The 20,865-nt window shown below is 44.2% G+C and overlaps 1 protein-coding gene across 3 annotated transcripts in view; it reads left to right on the forward strand.

Annotated features, from left to right (window-relative positions):
* Window positions 1–5,336: 5,336 nt before the first annotated feature.
* MTMR2 (myotubularin related protein 2) overlaps window positions 5,337–20,865 on the forward strand; it is a 64,553-nt gene continuing 49,024 nt past the window's right edge. Inside the window, exons 1-3 of one of the 3 annotated variants that reach the window (XM_076328258.1) lie at window positions 5,394–5,458; window positions 9,864–9,934; window positions 10,022–10,194. Coding sequence is in view for 1 of the 3 variants with exons in the window: in XM_076328257.1 (XP_076184372.1) it covers window positions 5,379–5,458 (80 nt within the window). In the remaining 2 variants the exon portion in view is untranslated. Of the gene's footprint in view, window positions 5,459–9,863; window positions 9,935–10,021; window positions 10,195–19,334; window positions 19,471–20,865 lie in introns of those variants that run through there. The other 2 variants (XM_076328257.1, XM_076328259.1) reach the window with 2 other exon arrangements.

The following is a 20,865-nucleotide window of genomic DNA, read 5'->3' on the forward strand; positions in this document are numbered from 1 at the left end:
GCATGTAATGGAAGTCCTGCCCCTAGAGCCTGAGGAACAGAGCACACAGCAGGCGAGGCAGCCATGTGCTCTCCAGAACAGGGTGCCTGCACCTTCAGACTTCACAGTCTGCTGCAGCACTGATGTACTTACCTTGTCAGCCTTGGACTGCACTGGTATCATTGCTTAGCTATAACCGAATGCATGCTGCGGTACATTGCAATAAATCAGTATCTGCAGAGGCCATTAAAAATTAAAAGCATAAGGCAATTAAAAGCCGGGTGAAATGTCTGACTCCAGGCAGTGGTCTGTACACACTGAGCACACATTGGGACGGATCCTGACGTACTCATTAGCCTGTCTGATATTTAATGCCTCATTGCTCTGTGAGCAGCCATGAGCTGGTGGTGGGAGTGAGGACAAGAAAGCACTACACAGGCAGAGCAGCAAGCAGAATAAATTTTCTGCCCATCAGAAGTGCTCTGTAAACAGGCAGCAAGCTATAGCATGCAGGAATAGGTCCAGGTTGAGTCCAGAGCTCCACATCTGTAACACCCTGCACCAATATGTGCACAACTGCATAAAAAAAAGCAACCAAGTGGCAAAAAAAAAAAAGTGTCAGAGGCCCAATTGATCATTAGCTTCTGCTTCTGTCAGACACGTGAGGGGCGCCAGGCAAAAGCACTGTCAGGGTGCCATCACAGCACCACATCATGGGTGAGCTAGGGTGACCACTCTGATCAGGTTAACCTCAAGTACGGTAATCTTGGAGACATGGTGACAATTTAAGTGTTGCTGTAAGTCCCTCTCTTGGTTTTGACTAGTTCCAGCTTCAACGGCATAGGCATCATGCATCAGCAGGACCAAATCCACGCATGTGCCCCATGACCACCTTGTAACATGTTCTTGCAACCACAAGTAGCTCTAGCTCCAAATCACAGCCACAGCACGTTGTTCTTCATCAGCCTCTCTGTGTGTGCCAAAGCTCCATTTCTGACCTTATACTTTATCAGCTGATGGAGCTTGACAAAAGGAACACATGCCACCTCCAGTGTAATTTGATGATCATACATCACAGTGGGATCTCGACAGTGACAATCCGCCCTGCCCAAGGCGCTGAGAATCTTTTATCGGCTGCCCACTGCCCTTAAGCTGTGCATCAAGGAGACAAGAAAACGTAATAAATCTGAGAACCATTTTAGTGAATCAAAGGGAGAGACAAGGGTGTCTCTGGTTGTGTGGTTTTCAGAACAATTATGGGACTGAGTCATGCTGCACATTTGTTGGACTCACTGATGTAGACTACTAGAGGGGAAGGCACAGTGTGTGAAGCTGCCATTGCCATGAATTATTTAATGCATTGGCTAACAGGGCACAGGCAGGGATACAGGAATCTATGAGTACAGTGGAGAAAATATGGGAGATCCATAGAGCTCCAGCAAGGAGAGCTAGTTTTAGGATGCATATGATTTTAATGTTGGGGCTGGAGTGAAGGGGACAAGGTGACCATTTTCAGAAGGGATTAGGGCTCTTGCTCCGTTGTTATTATTTATAAGCCTTTCAAATAACCGTGTTGGGCTGCATGATGGGGAAGAGGGGGAGGGAGGGCAATGTCTAATGAGCTGTACCATGTAAGGGCAGGTTATGACAATGACTGCATCAGGAGACCATGCTTTCTTAGACAGAATCATTTGAGCACATGGTCCTGCTTCATGGTCCACCCTTTGACCACTGTAGAAGCATGATCCCTCCTCTGCTGTGGCACCTGATGCTCCAGGTACATTTAATCAAAGAGTCACAGACCATGACCAAACATCCCCACAAGACCCCTATGAGCAGGTTGTGCCAGGATGCCTGGGACGTGTGACTGTCCCTAGCTTTGGGGAGCATGGTGCTCACAATGTGAGACATGACAGGCCTGTCTTTGGCTGTGCAGCAGCAAAGCCGGGGAGTTCCAGGGATGGGAACATCTGTATTTGTACCATCTGGCACATTCCTCTATCATATACCAGATGTATGGACTACACATACACACAGAGCTAGAAAGCCCCTTACTCAACAGACACATAGTTTAAATACAATGGACACAAATACTACCTCCCTTTCACACCAAAGGACTAAGGCAAAAGTTTTACTTCCCCTCACTTAATCATGTTTTACATGGTACATAAAATTATCCTGTTTGTGCTGTATTTGCCACAGCTTTGACAGCCTCTAAACACCTAAGAAAGCCAGACTATGCATCTTATACTTCTTATGTGCTATAAACAAAAGTTATAACCACGTACAATTTCAGAAAGTGTTGGAGGATGTCTGCTTGTCCTTTACTTGGAAATAATCTTTCATGCCTTTGATTCAAGAAACTGCCTTGTCATTCTCTCTTTCCTTTTCAACTATTTACCTCAGCTGTATCAGCCACATGGCATTAAAGATGAACACAGATAATTTTATTGCTTATCCATGACGTTAATTTTCTTTTACTGTTTCCTGTGTTCAAATCACAAAATGGCAGAACATTCCTTCATAAAAAAACCCAAATGGTGATACCTGTAAGATAATGGTAAGGGATGTGGCAAGCAAAAGTAGGTTAACAGACTGAACTATGCTTATTTTGCATCAGTTATAAAACAGTTTTGTGAATTGTCCTTAATTGGTTTTGGTTATGTCTGGGCTTTTATTTAATTCTCCATCACTTGTAAAAGCCCTGAGGTAACTCACTGCACAGAGAGAAAATTCTGACTGACTTTGAAAATGTGGTACGGTTGAGCAAAAAGACTCACTGAGCAGACTGCTAGTTTCTTTCAGCAGCAGGAGAGATCCATGAGGTGATTAGCTTTGTTCTCATTTACAAAGCACCAGTGGGAATTTCTAAAGGGTTTCACAGGCCCTGGGGATAAGACCAAGAACAAAACAGGGCAGTGAAAAGCAAATAGAGCACTTCATCAATAAAATACTTAGAAATGCCACATCAATAGCAAATTAGGAAGAAAGGAAGGCACTCTAATACTTTCACATAGCAAAGGAGATTTATATATTATTTTTATTCCTACTTGACTTTTTTTAAACAACTGCACCGCTATCAAACTACGCTTAGCAGAGGGAACAGAGGTAACACCAACTCACCACAAGGCTATTATTCTGATAGGATTTGAAAGGGAGACATGCACTGCTCTGTGCTAGTTCTACAATGCTGACCTCTCCCACGGGTTACTACCGTCAGGAGCTCGGTCCTCAGAAAGGCTGGGAAAAGAGCACACCAGTGGGAAAAGGATATCAGGAACTGCGTGACAAAGATGCAAACGTACTGTTGCCACAGCACCCCCTGTCCGCTTGTCTCTGAAAAGGACACGATCTGCTCGCCCAGATGTAGGTCGGGATGGAAAGCTAAAGAGAAGCAGGGCGGGGGGGAAATTGTATCTCATTAGTATCTCATTTTCCATTAATAAATGGTAATTCTGAAAGGTTTCTTGCCCCTAACTATAGGAAAAAAAAAAATCAACATTTAAAAAAATTTTACAGCTGGAACAAAATCAGCACAGGTCTATTGATCTTTTCATTTTAATAATGTCAAAGTATTTTGTTTGGAATTTAACACTGCAATAATACACTAGCAATTAGTTTATTTTTTAAAACAAAAATCTCACTTCTAACCAGAAAACAGAGTTTTCATTTTAGAGAAGCCTCCACAAGCTCAATTTTCTAGGCTGAACCCCACCACCACCACCACTAGACAAACTCATTTGCCAATTTATAAACTTTTCATTCAGAAGATTAAGCAAAAAATACAGAAAACAACCCTGCTTCAACAAAGCTGTGTTTTCAAGTTTAAACCAGCTTCAAAACCATCCTACATCAAGCTCACTCAACAGCAGCTGATAGACACTAAAGGAAAGAGCGACGGAGGCAATTTCACAGCCACTTTGTGCAGTCTCAGGCAGGGCTGCTGCAACCCCGCTTCAGCATCCTGCTCACGGGCTTCTGCATGATTTAAACTGCTCTGGAGTTACACTCTGATGACAGGAACAAAACAGGAAACAACAGAAAGAGATACATCAACTAATTTTCTCCTTGGAGTACAAAGAGGGATAATGTTTCAGTAACCATTTTACGGCCATAGAGTATTCAGATGTTTATAAGATACAGGGTTTATGCTGTTTTGACGTAGTGTTTCAAACGGGGAGGTCCATTTGGACTGATGCTCATGACATTGGGTGCTCTCTTTACCAACAAGCAGACCCTACTGGAAACCCACCTGCCTACGAACATGTCCCCAGCATTTCAGTTTCTTTGCCTTGTGGGATTTTTGCCAAAACAGCTGTGCATTTGGAAGACACCCTCGCGCTGGGTATGGGAGGCTTAAGATGCAATTCCCCAGTCTTCGTAAGCAATGCCAAGAGCTTTTCTCTTGCTCACCGAATTGCTCCAAGGAACTGAATGTACCGTGGCTCTTCTTGCAGAACATTTGATACTGAGCTGGGACTGCAAAGCTTCCCAGGCACAAATCGTCATGTATGCACACAAGCTGCCACTCAGATAACTTCTCTCCCTGCAAGCACACAGAGGAGCTGTGCCGGCGCCCTGCAGACTCGCGATTTTGACCTGCCATGTTCCACAGCTCCTGCCCCATCCAGTTGAGGGATAAACTCAAAGGGGATTCTTGAGCAGATACATGCAATTAAAAATTTCAGGAGCACAACTTTTTTATTACGGACACACACCCAGCACAAGAGGGGGTCTCAGCAGAGCCTCTAGGCAGGCTAGCCTAACACTTCAAGGGGGATCCTTGAGAGAGGCCTTTTCCTTGCTCTTAGGAATGACCACCGTGCCCCGGGGAAGGAACCCGGGAACTGCCGCCTTCCCTTGGTTTTCAAGAGGCGAAAAAGGGAGATCCTGGCCAATTCTATACCCGCATGAACAAAAACCTCCACTCGCTGGCTGGCTCCCCCCGTCTCCCACCTCCTTCTCGCCCCCTAAGCTGAAAGGATGAGGAGCCCCCGAACCCCGGGCAGGCTCACGCTGCTGGAAGGGAGGCAGGGGTGTGCTGGGGGGAGGTCGGGCACAACCTCCTTCCCCTCCCTCAGGCGGCCGAGCTCGGCGGCCCGGCCCCCTCTCCCGCGTCCCTCAGCCCTGCGAGGGGAAGGGGCCGCATGGCGCCCCCGCCCCTCTCCCTGGCTACCGGGACTGCGGGCTGAGGGGAAGGGAGCCCAGGAAGGCACGGCAGCTGCCGCTGCCTTTCCCGCAGCTCTGCGGCGGCGGGCTCGGCCCCCTCCCACCGCCCCGCCTCAGCCCGCCCTCCCCGCGCAGCACGCCGGGCCAACATGGCCGCTTCCCGCCCCACCGGGCGCCCGCCGCTCGGCTGACAGGCAGCCGCCCGTTCCGGGGCCGCCCCGCCGCCCGGCATGGAGGAGAGCTCCAGCTGCGAGAGCCTCGGCGCCGGGCGGGCGGCGGCGCGGCCGCCCAGCGGCGACTCCCTCTCCAGGTAACGGCCGCCGCGCCATCGCCCCCCGCCGCCGCCTGCGGGGAGCCGGGGCCGGGCCGGGCTGCCGCTCTGCCAAGGGGCTCGGTGGCTTGAGGGGCCCCTCGTCAGTCAAGAGCCATCGCGGGGCGTGGGGGGAGAGGAAGAGGGCGAAGAAGGCTCGTCAAGGAAAAGGAAACGGGATGAAGCTAGTGCCATTTTCTCCCTCCGTGGGCAGGAGGCTCTAGTGTCTCCCCGCCGGTGGGGTGTCCCTATGGGGTGTCCTGGCGCTTGGGGTGGCGTCGGGGTGACAGTGCATGCTGGCAGGCATGGGCACCGCTCGACTGCGGCCAAGCTGCTTTCTTTGACAGGCATTTAGTCAGAGAAGGAGGTGCCACCCCCACCAGCCTTTCGGTAAAAGCTCTCTAAATGACCAAAGCTGTGCTACCTGTCTTCGGTACGTGCAGTGAATGGATTTAGGAAATCAATAGTACAGGTGAGCTTTTGCTGGAAGGGCAGGGAGGGCACCAGATGCATTAACTGCCTGCCTGGACGCTGCTGTTGCCAAGCTAGGCCTTATCCTGTTCTTTTTCAGTAACAAATTTCCTGGGGTGTGTTGAGCATTTGTGGTTTTGTCCTCACAGCTTTTTCTGAGAGCTTGACTTTGCAGTCTGAATGACTTTTAATGCCACGTGGGTAATTTCCAAAGTCTTTAAGCCACAGAAGCTGAAAGGAGACTTTCCAGTTCTTCCCACTCTCTGCAGGCTATCGGTGAAGTTTGAATTTTGTGACTCAAAAGTGCGACTCACTTGGGACGTGAGTTTGATGCAGGAGAGTGCAGTAGGGTAGCAAGGGAGGTCGTTGGCTGATGGACAGGGGTGGTGGCACGGGAGGCCCTGGGTTTCATGGTAGGGCCTGGGAGGCAGGATGACCTGGTGGCTGAAGGTTGTTCTGTCGCGTTCTAGCTGCCCTCGCCATGCCCAGATCTTAGGATTACAGGGTAACTCAGGCTGAAGGGATCTCAGCATCCCTCAGTCCAGGCTCCTGCTCACAGCAGGGACAGCTCTGAGATCAGATCAGGCTGCTTGTGGCTTTTACCCAGTCTGGTCTTGAAAACCTACAAAGATGGAGACTGCACAACCTCTCTGGGCAGCCCATTGCCATCTCCTGGACACCTTCCACATAAGCACTGGGGCTGCTTTTGGGTCTCCTGAAGCAGTCTCTGCTCCAGACTCCCCCAGCCACTCCTCATGCAGGTGCTCCAGCCTCACCATCCTGGTGGCACTTCCCTGAACTCCCTCTAGGTCATCAATGTCTTTTCTGCACTGGGGGTCTAAAAACTGGATGCAGTATTCCAGAAGCACTCTAATGAGTGCCGAGTAGAGGGGGATCCTTCCCTGGACTTCCTGGCTCTGCCTCTGTTCTTACAGCCCAGGGTGCTGGTGGACTCTCTACTGCCAGCATCTCTGTACTCCCATGCTTGGTTTTCCCCCAGCAGGACCCTCAAGGCCTTTCCTGCAGAGCTGCTCCCCAGACAGGCAGTGCCCAGTTTGCACTCAGGTTTCTTCCTTCTTGAGTCCTTCATGCCTCTTCCTCCTCATTTCACGCTCCTTCATCAAATTGTTCTGTTCTCTGCTCTCTGTTTCCGTTTCCTTGTGCAGTTTACCTGTGCCCTGCCAGATGCCTACGGGCCTCTTTCCCCCTTACCTCACTGACCCAATATACTCTTCTTTTTCCCTCTGCATCAACTCGGGCAACTTGGACCCATCTGGAGGTCAGTCGCTGTAAGAGACACAGGCCTATGGACACAAAAGAGAGCTTAACTCAGAAGAGGCAATGGCTACAAGGAAACTCCTGTTCAGCCTCTCAGCAGCATGCCCTGCACAGATGGAACCGTTGGGAAATCGAGATGATAAATCTGTTTCTGTTGAGCATGCACAAGGCTGTGTCCTCCAAGCCGTGAAAAGGCCCAGACTTGAACAGATTTCTTGGGATATAAAAAAGCTTATCCAAAGGCTTTCAGAATTTCAAGTCTCTGCTCCAACATCTAGAACCCATAGAAGAAAGCTAGCCAATTTTTTTTTATTTATTCCAAACAAAATATATTTTTCTCTAGCCTGGTGTTGGAAATAGATAAATGGTTTTTTATCGGTTATTAATAAAAAAACCCTCCTCTTGAGTTGGTGTATGCTGTGAAATTTTTTAGTTTAAATGGTCAAGATTAGGGCAAAATTATAAGAAAGTAAAATAAGGTTCTTGTAATGAGAGATGCCTGGTGACCTTCAGAATGTTTATTACCAGCTTCTCCTGCAAATCTAGTGATACTTATGCACAAATAAATAATCTTCCTATGAATTGGACTGTAGATCCATTTTCAGCGGGTTTTTTTTAAGATTTTTTTTCATTAAAGCTGCACTGCAGTCTGATTTTACGCATCAGAACAATCCCTCTGAAGCTAATGGGACTATTTATATGCATTGAAACATACTTATTTTCATCTCTGTGATTGCAGTCTAATAGCGAGACCAACTTTGAATTGTTAACCTATGACTATGGAGATGTGACATATTTCCACTAGGTGATTTTGTTTAAAAAGAAAAAGTTAGCTTTGGGGATGATGTGAGGAGCACAATGAATCGTGAGGGTGCTGTCATCAGTTTTATAATCCATTTTATTTAAAAGGAACAACAACAAAAAAATGAGTAGAAGGTCACTCATCCCAGATTCACAGTTACTTAGCAATGTGAAGCCTTATTGAGTTGTAGTTGACTGAATTGTTTTATGCAAGATTTAGAAGACTTGGAAAGGTGCTAGTATTAAATATATAGAGCAACGCATTATTTGGATTCTCTCAGCTCCAGCTCGGAAGTTCAGTAAGTGTTGTATTTCTAGAGATACTTAAGATCTAACTCCTTGAGAAGAAACATGCTTGATAGGTGCCTTAAAGAACATATATATGTTTATTTGTCTTTTAATAATGCACATGAGATACAGCAATAATGGCATTTGACAGTGAAAGTTGCTTTGATGTTTTAATAGACCCTAGTAATGTGCAGTACCTGTGATCCTGAGTAAGATATGGGAATAACTGAACAAATGTTACCTACTTTCTGTCCCAACTAGAAAAATGTTTGAAAAACTCTTTACAAGACTCACAGTATAGCTGTTTGTACATGGTAAAAAATCCCCAGCTCTATGTGGAAATACTGAGTTAGTTTCAAATGAGCAGGTCACAGCTAATTAGCTCAGCTGCCTTCAGAGTTGTGCTGAAACAGCTATTCTGCTTTTCAAGTCTAAGCCGTCTCTCCCAGTGCTAGGTTTGGGTGGCACAGCACTGGGTTCTGCAGCTCTCTGTGGTTTCCAAAGGTCAATATTTATGATGGACTTTCCCCTTGCATCCTGTTGTCATGGAAGACAGATGACCATGAGCCAACTACTCATAAAGAGCAGCGGTGGTATTTAACTAGCAGCTTTCAAGGAGCGCTTGTGCGTCTGCAGTTTCAGGCCAGGAACAACCCGAGAGGCAGAAAAAGGAGTGAGGTAAAACACCTATTCTAATGTTTGATGAGCTACAGTACGGTTATGTCCAGAAGAGCAAGCTTTACTCAGTATTATGGACTGCTTTTATATCTATAAAATGGCCTGGGGATCCTGGGTGAGTGAGTGATAAACGTATTTCAGCTGTGCTAGTTAATCAGACTTCTTCAAAGACCACTCTTAAAACGAACTCATAGGTAGAGTTGTGGGTGGGTTTTTTGTTTTGTTTTTTTATTTTAAATTTGAAGTTGCATATGGACCCTCTGACCTTTGGAATTCAAAGTAACAGCCAACAAAATTCTGCCATAATCTTTCCTTTTGTGAAAGGAAAGCCAGATAGAGCCATGTATGACTTTAGCAGAACACATGACTTTAGGAAAAAGGTGATGTCAAACTTCAGATATTTACTTTTCATTAAAAGCAATTAGGCATTTTGTTGATGCAATCTGTGTGATTATGTGCCGTAGTTTCTGAATGAATGTTTATCTCTTTGTATTCCTCTGAAATGTTATCTGAAAAAGCATATTACAGTCCAGTCTTAACAACAGTCCAATAAGATATCTAAGAGGCTTTCTGTTAGATCTGTTGAAGGTAAATTTGTATTGCCTGTGCAAAAGTGTGGAGGTGATGTACTGTAAAGAAACTGCTGTAGGAGATGTCAGTGATATTTCAACCTCACTATAAAATGAGAGAAAGAGATAAGGCAGTGGGCAGATGTTTCCTGCCAGCATGACTGTAGCAATGTTTGATGTTACCACTTTCTGGTTGCTTGTTACCACCTCTCTACTGGTGGTTATCATCCACAGAGGTCTGCAGACACAGTGGATCCCATGCATTGCACTTTTACTGAAGCATATGAGAATAATCATGATCCTTGTCTTTATGTTTGCAGGGATAACTCTGAAAACATAAACTCTGTGTAAATCAGTGCAGCAAGGTCTGTTGAAGCAATAGGTCTATGAGGTATGAACTCCCCCCTTCGTCTCAAATAAGGTCCTGTCAATACCTGGTCTGATTTAAGGCTACATTGAAGGAATTCTCTCCCCACAGGTGAGAGTGATGCTGGAAGGAGTTGGGTCCGTAAGCTGTTGGCTGAGGAGGGCTCGTTAGCACCACGTTGCTACCAGATGTATGAGCTTTGCTGATTGAGTTGTTTTGTGATGAGTCATTGAAGTTGGAGTTTGAAAGGGAAGATTTTTGCCAGTTCTGGTGTTCAGTGAAATGTGAGTAGCTGTTATTTGCCTCATGGGCTTTGAGAGCACTTCTTGCATTTGATTTCTTGTATGTGTGAAGCAGGATTTCTCAAGAGTTGTTACCATTAAAGACAAGTACGTTGCTGGCTGAGTGTTGATAATGAACTGTTTTTTGCATCTGAGAAACTTAACACTATGCCTAGGACCAATTAGCAACTCCAGACGGGCTCATTATCATTAATTTTAATATGTGAGTGATAATTTATAACACTTATTTGCAACTGAAGTCCATTCTGAGGTAGTTTTTTCGTGTACTGTATATTGTGAAGATAAAGAGCAGTTTTGCCTGCATATACGTTTGCAAAGTGAAGAGAATCTTTTATTAGAGTCTGAGGATTTGGGGCAGAAAGTAATGAAAATAACATTTAGTCAAAAAGACTTTAGAGCTTTTAATTTACGCAGTGCACTTGTGAAGAGAAACCATTACCTTTGAAGAACTCAGGAATTGTTTTTAGTAGCAATCTTTGGCATGCATGTTTCTGCTCCTGCATTCAGCAGAAACCATTCCTGCTTCTCTTGGAGTGTGAGACCTTCAGTCTTAGAAGTTTTCCTCTGTCAGGCACATGCACATCTCTTTATTCAGGCTCTGACCATTCAATAAAAGTGTATGTGTTTGTTTTTTAAGTATATTTTCCATTTGAGAATATAAAATACAATTGACATTCACCTGTTTCCTGTATTGTAATTAATGTTATATTGCTGTTTAAAGGCCTCACAGGAATTTGGGGTGCCATGGTTCTAGCTGCTATACAGATACAGAAGGCGATGATTTCTGCGTTGAAGAGCCAGGGACCAACTATTTAAATGTCCCTAAGCCAGGACTACTCTATTTTTACTAATGCCTGGTGGGTAATTTTACTAAGCTCTTGGATGTACAGTTGAGTGCTGAGACTCCTTGCTGAGAGATTGGGCGAAGAGCGAGAAAGTCTAAGGATGAGATGAAAACTGCTGTGGAGAGATGAGGCAAGATCTGACAGCTGGTGAGGAGTAAAGCTAGGCTCAGAGCACGACTCTCTTCGGTCCCATCAAGCCCTGCCTTTTCTGAAGAGAGATGGTAATGTTGTGATGACTAACAGTCTATTTGCTAGACAGTTTTGAGTTGTACACATAGTTCCTTAACTACAGGCTATTTACAACAGAGATGCAATTACAGAACCTGAATTTTAAGATTGAGGATGACCTGATGATGTGAAATTACACAATTCCTATCTGTTACGTGATTTTACTCCTGCTATGACTTCAGTTATAGGTAACACCTGTCTCAAACATATTTTGTCTCCCTTCCTTTGCTAATTCTTTTGTAGCTCATGTACAAAGGCAAGAACTGCATTTGGAAAGGTCATAACACCTCTTGAATGGCTCAGCAGAATCAATAGTCCACAGCTTCTTTTTCATGAATCTTTTTCCAATGACCTGCTGTACTGTTACTGGTTTTCCAGTGCTGAGGGTATCAGGTAGTGTAAAAAGAGACCTGATCCATACACCAAAGGGCTTACATTACCAGAAAGCTTAGTTGAGGAAAAAAACAGCAAGCATACATAAAAAATGCATCAGAAACCTTCCAGAGGTCTGTTGTGGTTTAACCTCAGTCAGCAACTGAGCACCACACAGCCGCTCACTCACTCCCCCACCCCTGGTGGGATGGGGGAGAGAATCAGAAGAGTAGAAGTGAGAAAACTCGTGGGCCGAGATAAGAACAGTTTAATAATTGAAATAGAATAAAATAATAATAATAATAATATACAAAGCAAGTGATGCACAATGCAATTGCTCACCATCCGCTGACCGATGCCCAGCCAGTCCCCGAGCAGCAGCCCCCCCGGCCAGCTTTCCCCAGTTTATGTACTGAGCATGACGTCCCATGGTATGGAATGTCCCTTTGGCCAGTTGGGGTCAGCTGTCCTGGCTGTGCCCCCTCCCAGCTTCTTGTGCACCTCCAGCCTTCTCAGTCGGTAGAGCATGGGGAGCTGAAAAGTCCTTGACTAGTGTAAGCGCTACTTGGCAACAACTAAAACATTGGTGTGTTATCAACATTATTCTCATGCTAAATCCAAAACACAGCACTGTACCAGCTACTAGGAAGAAAATTAACTCTATCCCAGCTGAAACCAGGACAAGGTCACTCTGATAAGGTGTTACATACAAGGTGTAGTTGTAAAACAGGACATGAAAAAAGTGGTCTTGTTATTTGTCCATGGGAAGTCCATTCCACCATGAAGAAGAGGGTGACAGGAAGGTAATGAAGTGCTTGGTTTGTAGAGGGATTTGGGATAACCCAGGGAAGCGAGAATACAGAAGAGACACTGTCGCAGTAATTACCCCCATCTTCATTTTTAACTAAAAAACATCTGGCTCTTTTATAGGCCCAGTAACTGGGAGCTAATTGAAGAAGAAAATCAATGAAAGACAACAACAAAAAATCAGTAGAACTTTTCAAGTATTTGTTTTTCCTTTTCTTACCATCTGTAGTTTCTTTTGCCAGACAATGTTCTCAGTAATTTTCCAGTGATTTCAAGGTAGCTCTCTTCCTTGCTCCTCTCTTGCCTCTCTGCTCCATGAATTCTTTTCCATTGCTTTCTAAACTGTGATATATTTGATGAAGAGAAAATGTTAGCAGTTTTCTAGTCCGTAACCCGTTCAAGGTGATGTTCTAGTAATTTTGTTAGCTCTGTACAAATGCTCCCACTTTACAGATCTGGCCTTTCTGTAGTCTTCTGGCCATGGCTCCAGAATCGTTAATGTTAGGTCACCCAATGGTTCAAATTTGATCTGGGTCAGGTATGGGTATATGATCATATTTCTGCTGAACTAGTTAGAAAAACACGAGTTTATGGTTTTTTTTTTTCTTTGTTCTGGGAAGATGGGCAACACCTGTTTAGAATAAAACAACATTTTTATCTGGATTTATTTACTGTGATGTAAAGAGACTACATGCCCGTACAAAGTGTTACACTCAAAATCTTGTTCACGGGCAAAAAGGCAGCACATCTGTATATAGCAAAGAATTTATTGTTAGTGTAACTGAAATTTTGAAAGTCTAATCATTATTAGTCCAGATGCAATTATTACAGAAAAAGAAAGAATAATAATGCAGTTAAAACTGTCATACATACAGTTCTTAGTTTCTACCCCTCTTCCTGGTGTTACGCTCACCCCCCCCCCGCTCCTCTGGGTTGCTGGTTTTATTCTGGTGGTGGTGGGTGTTACAGCAAGTTGTCAGCATCTGGAGTCCTTTGCTGGGAGAAGTATGAGGTTCATGTTGATGGATCCACCTGGGATCATTTTAGTATGTTTGGTGAAACAACTTTACACCTATCTCTTTCTTCATTGGTCTGCAATGCCACATTACATCTGATTTTTGCTATATATGGTGGCTTTTATGGGTATTAGATACTATTTCTTTGTTCTCTTTGTTACCCCTAAAACCAGTTTTGTCCAGCTCCAAGTCTGCATTTCTTTAAGTGACCATTGGTGAGTTGTTTATAGCTATGGTCTCCAGTACCAAGCCTGTGCCCCATCTCTTCTCATCCTGCGCCTGTACTCCTCTATGCCACATCCTGTGTCTCCACTTCTCTGGGCCTATCATACCAGGCTGTTGTATCTCTCTATACAAAGTCATTACGTTAGTGGTAAATATCTCATTCTATATAGAATAACTGCTTGTTACTGTTATCTGTGCAAAACTGTGGTTGTACCACACAGAAACAAAAAGAAAACAAAGTAGATATAGACACCTGGCCAGTTACAGAAATTGCAGTCACAACAAAACCAAGTAAAACAAAGCTGCAGCAGGCCAAGAAAAGTTCAGGCAAAGCAAGAGTAACAAACCTCGGTCCGAGGCCTTGAAAATTCACTACAAAGCTTATGGCCTATGAAGAGCAATGGCAGTACTGAATGACAGGGCTAAAGGTTAACCCAACTATATTTTTCTGAACAAAATTTAACTGGTGGAGTGAGTATACACCTAATCATTGCTTAGTGTTTTGTGAGCAAAGTGTTTGGTGTTTTTTTTCCCTGGCACAAAAAGCACTAATATCTGAATTACTGAACCACAGCCTCATTCATACCTCCTGCCTTTAGTGAAAATAAGTGTTTGTGCTATTTTTATTGCTGTGTTAATAAATCCTATTGTTGATTTCAGTTGATACCACTGCTATAAGATGGTGGTCTTTTCGAAGAGGAATATTGTACAGATAGGTAGTAGGACTAACCTCATCAACCGTTTCAGCTAAATCTGCCCGTGGAAGAGCTGGAGCCGGTGAACGAGTTGGTTACATATGGAAGGTTATAGGGGCTGTCTGGCTGCTGTGGTGAGCAGATGCTGAAGGTAGGGGCAGGTCACTGAAACCTGTAGTATCAGAGACGAGCTGCTGAAAGATGACTGTCAAAATCAGTCATCAGAGTAGAGGTTGGTTTAACCAGCAGATGGGATACCTTTAACAAATCAAAACTGATCAGCATCTCATTTGTAAGTAGAACACCTCTGATAAAGAAATGAAAAATGTGGGATCTTCTGCTCGCATTTTACCCAAGCTGACTTTTGGAGTAGGCTGTTCTTGAAAATTCAGGCTGTGTCCTCCAGTCTAAGAATGGACATCCCACTTCTACGCTGAAAATGAGCCCCCATACCTCATGAGAGAGTGCTTCCCAAGACTTTTTCCTCTAAGGTGAAGAAACACGCTACCAGAATGGTCATTAAATGCTGGGGTGTGTGAAGAAGAATGTGCTGGGACTGTGGATGTGCTCAGGACTTGCGCCAGCAGAGCAGTCTTGGCCCGTCACTTGTTACCATCTGCTGGGGTACAGCTTCTGCTGATCACTGCTGCCTCCAGCACCACGGAGGGACATCTTTCATCTTTTTTTGCTAAAACATATTCTGATTCTAGATTCTGCCTTCTGCTTCCGCTTTCTGCTTCCACCTTGCCTAAAGAAAAATACAGGCACCCTAGATGAGATTTGTCTCATCTCACTGGACTGATACAGATCTCTGCTAGTCTCTGGGTTTCTTTTTGTAGACAATGGGGAAGAGTGAGTCATCTCAGTTTCTCCTCGGTGACTGTAAGGAGAGCCTACAGTGAGTAATTCAGATGTGACCACCTACGCACAACTCCCTCCCCATCGTTGTGGTAGGGGCAAAAAGTGCATTGAGTTTGGGTTGTTCTCCGAAAAAGGAAGGAGCTATTTCTTAATCCACGTCATTCCTCTTTTTTACATATTGACTAAATCTGTTCACAGCTGAGGAGAGAGCAGAGATTTGTAGTCTGGTTTCCTAAGCCCCGTTTCTTCATGTATGTGTGTATATCTGTCTAGTTTGTCCACTAATAGTTTTTGTAACATTTGGACAACTTTAACCATGTTTGACAGAGGAGTGAAAGTAACAACTTATGACAAGTTTTGCATCTAAACAAAGATGGATATGGGAAGGGAGGCCATTTCAGTTTTTCCATTACAGAAAAAGCTTGTTCCTTTTTCAACATAAGGGAATACGTAGATGAGAAAGATGTGACGCGTATGTGCAGATTCTCTTGGACAAGGCTTCTCTCAAGTTGGAGAAATACATTATATTCTCTGATTTTTGCATTTCCTTCTTTCCCTGTGCTTTCTCTGGTGTCTGCAAAAGGCTGTGTTCAGTTGAAAACAAAAAGCAAATACAAACTTCTCTGCCACAAGACACTCATCTTCTGGAAACCAGGGCAGGATCTATTTCAGATTGCCATATGTCCATGTGAAGTAGGTATCTAAAACTTCCCTACTGTCAGCAGAGTCAATACACTCAAGTAATTCAACTGAACAAAGATAAGTGTCCACTCTGGGAGAGCTGAATTGTCATCTAGACTCCATTGCCTGGGTTTCCATTGACTAAGTGGGAGCATAGACACCTGTGGTATCTACCATCAGGAGCTGAACCATCCAGACCTCATTGATCTTCTCCTCTTTGAGTTACTTTGTTCTTCACATACACTGATTTCTGCTTGAGGAAGCAGAAGTGGCAGGAGGAAGTGGCTGTGGGTGATCTTAGAAGATTAGCCCTCATTTTGGATGCATGAGAACTGATGTACAGAAAATCTTCAGATGAGCTTGCATACTTTGTGTGCCTCATTTCATTGTAAGGTGGAAGAATTTGAAAGAGCTTTGTTTTCAACATGTACCCTACAACTGGCCAGTGGAGTGAATGAGCATGCAGAGCTCTTTGGCAAATCTGGGCCATATAGAAATCAATGGCTGCTGAGCACTTTGGAAACTGAGCTTTGTATTTAGAGAATAAATGGGACCAAGTTCCTGGGGAAACCTGGTCCCAGGTATGAGTTTTGAACCTGGGGACTTTGATGGACCACAATCTTCAAAGATGCTGGGCTCTCTGGAAGTTGTGACAAGGTACAGGTGCTCAGTGAATTTCTGGAAATAAAGCCCCCAAATTATTGAACACTTGACTTACTTTAGCCTTGAGACTCTGCTAGCAACCAATTTCATGCAGGGGCTGGGCTGCCAACAGAATATAGTTGTTCCCAGTCCTTTTTTGAGCCGAGTGTGTTAGAGCACGCAGCTGTGTAGTGTCTGTGAAAGCTTATCAAGGTGTTACACCATGTCAGTTTTGCTAGGTGATACAAGACTCTCCAGATTGGCTGTATTTATATATTCTTTCCTCCCTTCTTTTAATTTTTCCCAGGATGGAACAAGTAATGTCATTGATGAGCCGATCACTGGTATTTTTAATTCCTGTGGGTGTTTGGTTTATTGGGGTGAGGGGGTTGTGTGGTGTGTGTTTGAAAGAAAATCAGAACATTTAACAATATGTCTTGCGTTCTAACTAAGGTGTTTTTTAAATAGGGAAATAGGTAGGAATCTAAAGAAAAATTGAGACAGCACATGAACTGTGGGAAGTATACATATATTTGGTTAAACTATACATAACTGGTTCTTAGTATGTAACTAGAAATTAAGGCACTGCCAGAATACAAATAGTAAAAGAGAAGTTATATCTGTCTTTCTATCCAGTTCTCCGTTCTGTCCTAAGGTGAGTACTTATAATGTAGGTATTATTTCTATTTCTTTCCTTGATCAAGTTAATAGTTTTTTTTCTAAAAAGAAAAAAAAAATACTAACAAGCAAACAAAAGATTTGATATCCTGTGTTGGTTTCCATTTTTTTTTTTTGCTTCTCCTTGCTTTCAGACTCTGGAGTTGTTACTGCATCTTATCATGGGACTGATGATGTATGATGAACTTGCATCAAAATCCTGATAATTTTTTTACTTGTATGTTTTTCTCTGGCTTAATATATTTTAAAGGAAGGGGGTGGAAGTTTATATGGTAAATATAAATATTGGTAAACTGCAGGAGTGGTTTTGAACACTATGTAGGATTTCCATCGTTACTTTTGTCTGCATTCAAAGTACCTGTGGAGACAGTTAAGATGCTGCCAGCCCTCTTTCTCCTATGGGGTACAGTGGTAAATCCAAGATCGCTCTGATGTAGGAGATAGCAGCATCACCCAGGTCTCTTACTTCTCTGCCACAAAATGTCCCGAGCCCTGGAATCAGCTTCTTCCCAGGTAGGGCTAAGAGACACGGGTGGTCTTGTAGCACCAGGAAACACATGGACGTGGATTCTTGAGTTGCCTTTTTGCTAGAGGCAGTCATGCTGCATGGAGAGCCCCTTGGCTGTGGTCTGCCCAGGCTGCTGCCTGGGCTGTTTAGGGGAGAAAGCTGCGGGTCAGGACATGTGCTGATTCGTCATGGCCCGAGAGATCACCTGCCAGACGTCCCGTCAATCAGTGATCTCCCTAATGGCTTTCTCTCTGTCACTGTGCAGCACTTCTTGAACCATCTGAAGCCTGAGGTGCTAGAACTTCTCTCCCTCAGCCACGTTTTTTTGACCTAGAAATACTGGTTTCTCGGGGGGTGGGGTGGGGGTGTGTGTGTGGATCTTCTTCACTTCTAGTTCAGTCCTGCCCTCCACAGCATCTTATATTTGAAAACAAAGGCTGTAGTGCCTTCTGAACAACCCCAAATGATCCCAAAAAGCATAGCAATAACCTAATGTGTAGGAAGGCACAGAGATGAGTGGGTGGGAGCACTGTTCTAGCAGGCAGTCTTGTTTGTGTTGACAGTAAGCAGGGTTGTGTTTTGAACCCTTCTTCACCTTATAGTCTTAATTTGTTTTCAGTGCTAAGGGTCTGTCCTGGTGATTGGAAACCTCAAAGCTTTGGAGCACAGACCCAAACATACGCACCATCTCGGGGAAGTCTGTCAAACCTTTTTCCCAAGCACGAGGGCAGAACCAGAATGACTGGGGCTGCCTTTCCATTGTGTCTCACCTGGAGGAGGTGGGTTGCTTGCCTTGCCCACCACTCACTGCCCAAAATCCTAATGCTGCAAGTGAAGACACTTGTGCTAGTGGTGGATTTTGCAAGCCAAACATTTCCATTAGGAACTGGAATCAGACCAAAGTACTGGATTATCAGCCTGCTTTCAGGAGGTAGTAACTAATTTTGGACTCTGTAGATATGGGCTGAAATTTAGTTGGTGAAACAGAGGTAAAATGTCAGTTCCCTGCAGAAGTCTAACAACTTCTTGAAAAATATTTTTTTTTTCCTTCTGTTTTCTTCCTTGTAGCTGAGCACCATCCCATACCAGCCTGGAGCTTGGTAGAAACCTAACTCCTCTTTCGTTCCTCTCCTGAAAACAGACCGTTTTGTAGTTATCCATGTGCTGATCAGAGGATATCAGTTCAGGCCTCTGATAGCTGCTGTTCTTCCTGTTTTTTACCTTCTGGATTGTTTGACTCATGAAAGCATGATACTGTGGGCTGCTTGCTGTTATTAATTACGTGCTGCATATTGGTTTGTCTTTGGGCGTTGGCCTTCTATTCTCGGAATCTTGCAAATATTTTAAACAATCAGCCTATTGTTTAGCAAGTGCTCTACACACACTGTAGGCCTTTTGTGAATTTCTGTTTAAAAAAATAATAAAAGAATGACTAATGGAGCACGAATAGTGCTTGTGACACTGTAGTCCATTGTGTAACTATTGAGAGCAAAATTTGCATTCCTAGAAAAGCTTGTTCACGGTCAAAATATAGGACATTCTCTTTATGGCTCATGGGAAAACATGTACTATATATTCAGCTCAGGATGCTACTTAGAAGGATCAACTTTTAAAAAAATGACATTTTCCTCCCTTGGAACATTGAAGTCGGACTGAGACCCGGCTTTGCTTGGCAACAGAAGTGAATCTTTTTCATTCAGGCAAGTGGCGTGGGGGGCTATTTTAGGTCTGTCACACACATGCACGATGATTTGTTTGCTGAAATGGCTTCTTTTTAAGATGTTGTTAAGCTCTGACATTGCCGGCCCTTTTGAATGGAGAGGGTACGTTATTATATAACTGTCTGCCTCCTCTGAATGCCAGAGGAAGCCTGGCAGTTGGTGCTTTTCTTTCCTTCAGAAGCGTATTTGTTTATGGCTTTTTTCCCCCCCTCTGAGATTGTTACAGGTCAAACAGAGGTTAAAGTGTGTTCTTTAAATGTTTAGAAAATTTGTGAGTTCCGTGTACTTCTGAAATGTAGCAATTGTCTGTCCTGCGTGTGCCTAAAAAGAGGGTGTTGGGTGTTCGGAGCGGGAAGGATGCATCTCGTGTATGCTATAGGTAGTTTCCTTTGGTACTTGTTGTCTAAGTAGAATAAGCCTGTTTTGATTTTCTATTTCGCTGTGAAGAATTAAGATCGAGTCACTGCTCGCTGGAGATACTACTCCTTCGTCTGTCCATTTAAGCTCTTCGGGAGAGGGGTTGCCTGTTATTACAGGCATGTGCAGTGCTGAGCACTGTGGGATTCCTGTCCTGGGAGAGATGGTGTTAAGACGCTAAAGCTTAATTTACAGCGGCAGAGCCTGTTACAGCCCCATGGCGGAGTGGAAGCCAGTGCAGAGCGCCCGGCCCCTGCTGCAAGGCCCTGGTTCAGTCAGATGCCAGCCGTGCTTTCAAGTGCTTGTCCGAAGAGGGGCATACGAGGGACTTCTGAGTACGCTTAGGTGTGTGTGTATATATATACACAGATAAGGACTATGGGGACCACTTAGCCTTAGCACAGATCCACAGAGAGCTGCTGTAAATGGGAGAGCCTGATGTGGGCAGCAGCTGGATTTCCCAGGCCAGTTCAACCAGTACTAGCTAGGACAAAGTCATATTCATGGGGAACAAGCACTGGTCTGTCTCCCTCTGCTCTGATGTGACCCAGAAGGTTTTTCAGTATTTCTTTTTCCTTCTCTGAAAGAAACAGGAGTGTTGAAAGTATTGAGGAGGGAGAGTTGTCAGCTTGAGTTTGGGAAGTGAGCGGGGAGCGCTCAATACCTCTGTCATTATACTTCTAAGAGAAGTGCCCAAGTGCTGCAGGTGCTCCTATTCATGGCCCTGCTGTAAATTTGAACCAATTGGATCCTGCTCTCTTGGCATCTGAAGCTTCCAAATTAAATTGTATTTGCCACTAGTCATCATTAATTTGCAGTTCTCACCTTGATTAATTTTTAGGAATGTACATAATGAGAAACTTTTAAAAAAACAGGAAGAGAGGAAATGGAAATTTGCCCTCTGCAGTGTTTTTCTCATTTATGACCTCTGCATCTGAAACTGTATCTCTCAGTGGT

This window comes from Aptenodytes patagonicus, chromosome 1 (genome assembly GCF_965638725.1).
Source record: "Aptenodytes patagonicus chromosome 1, bAptPat1.pri.cur, whole genome shotgun sequence".
NCBI lineage: Eukaryota > Metazoa > Chordata > Aves > Sphenisciformes > Spheniscidae > Aptenodytes > Aptenodytes patagonicus.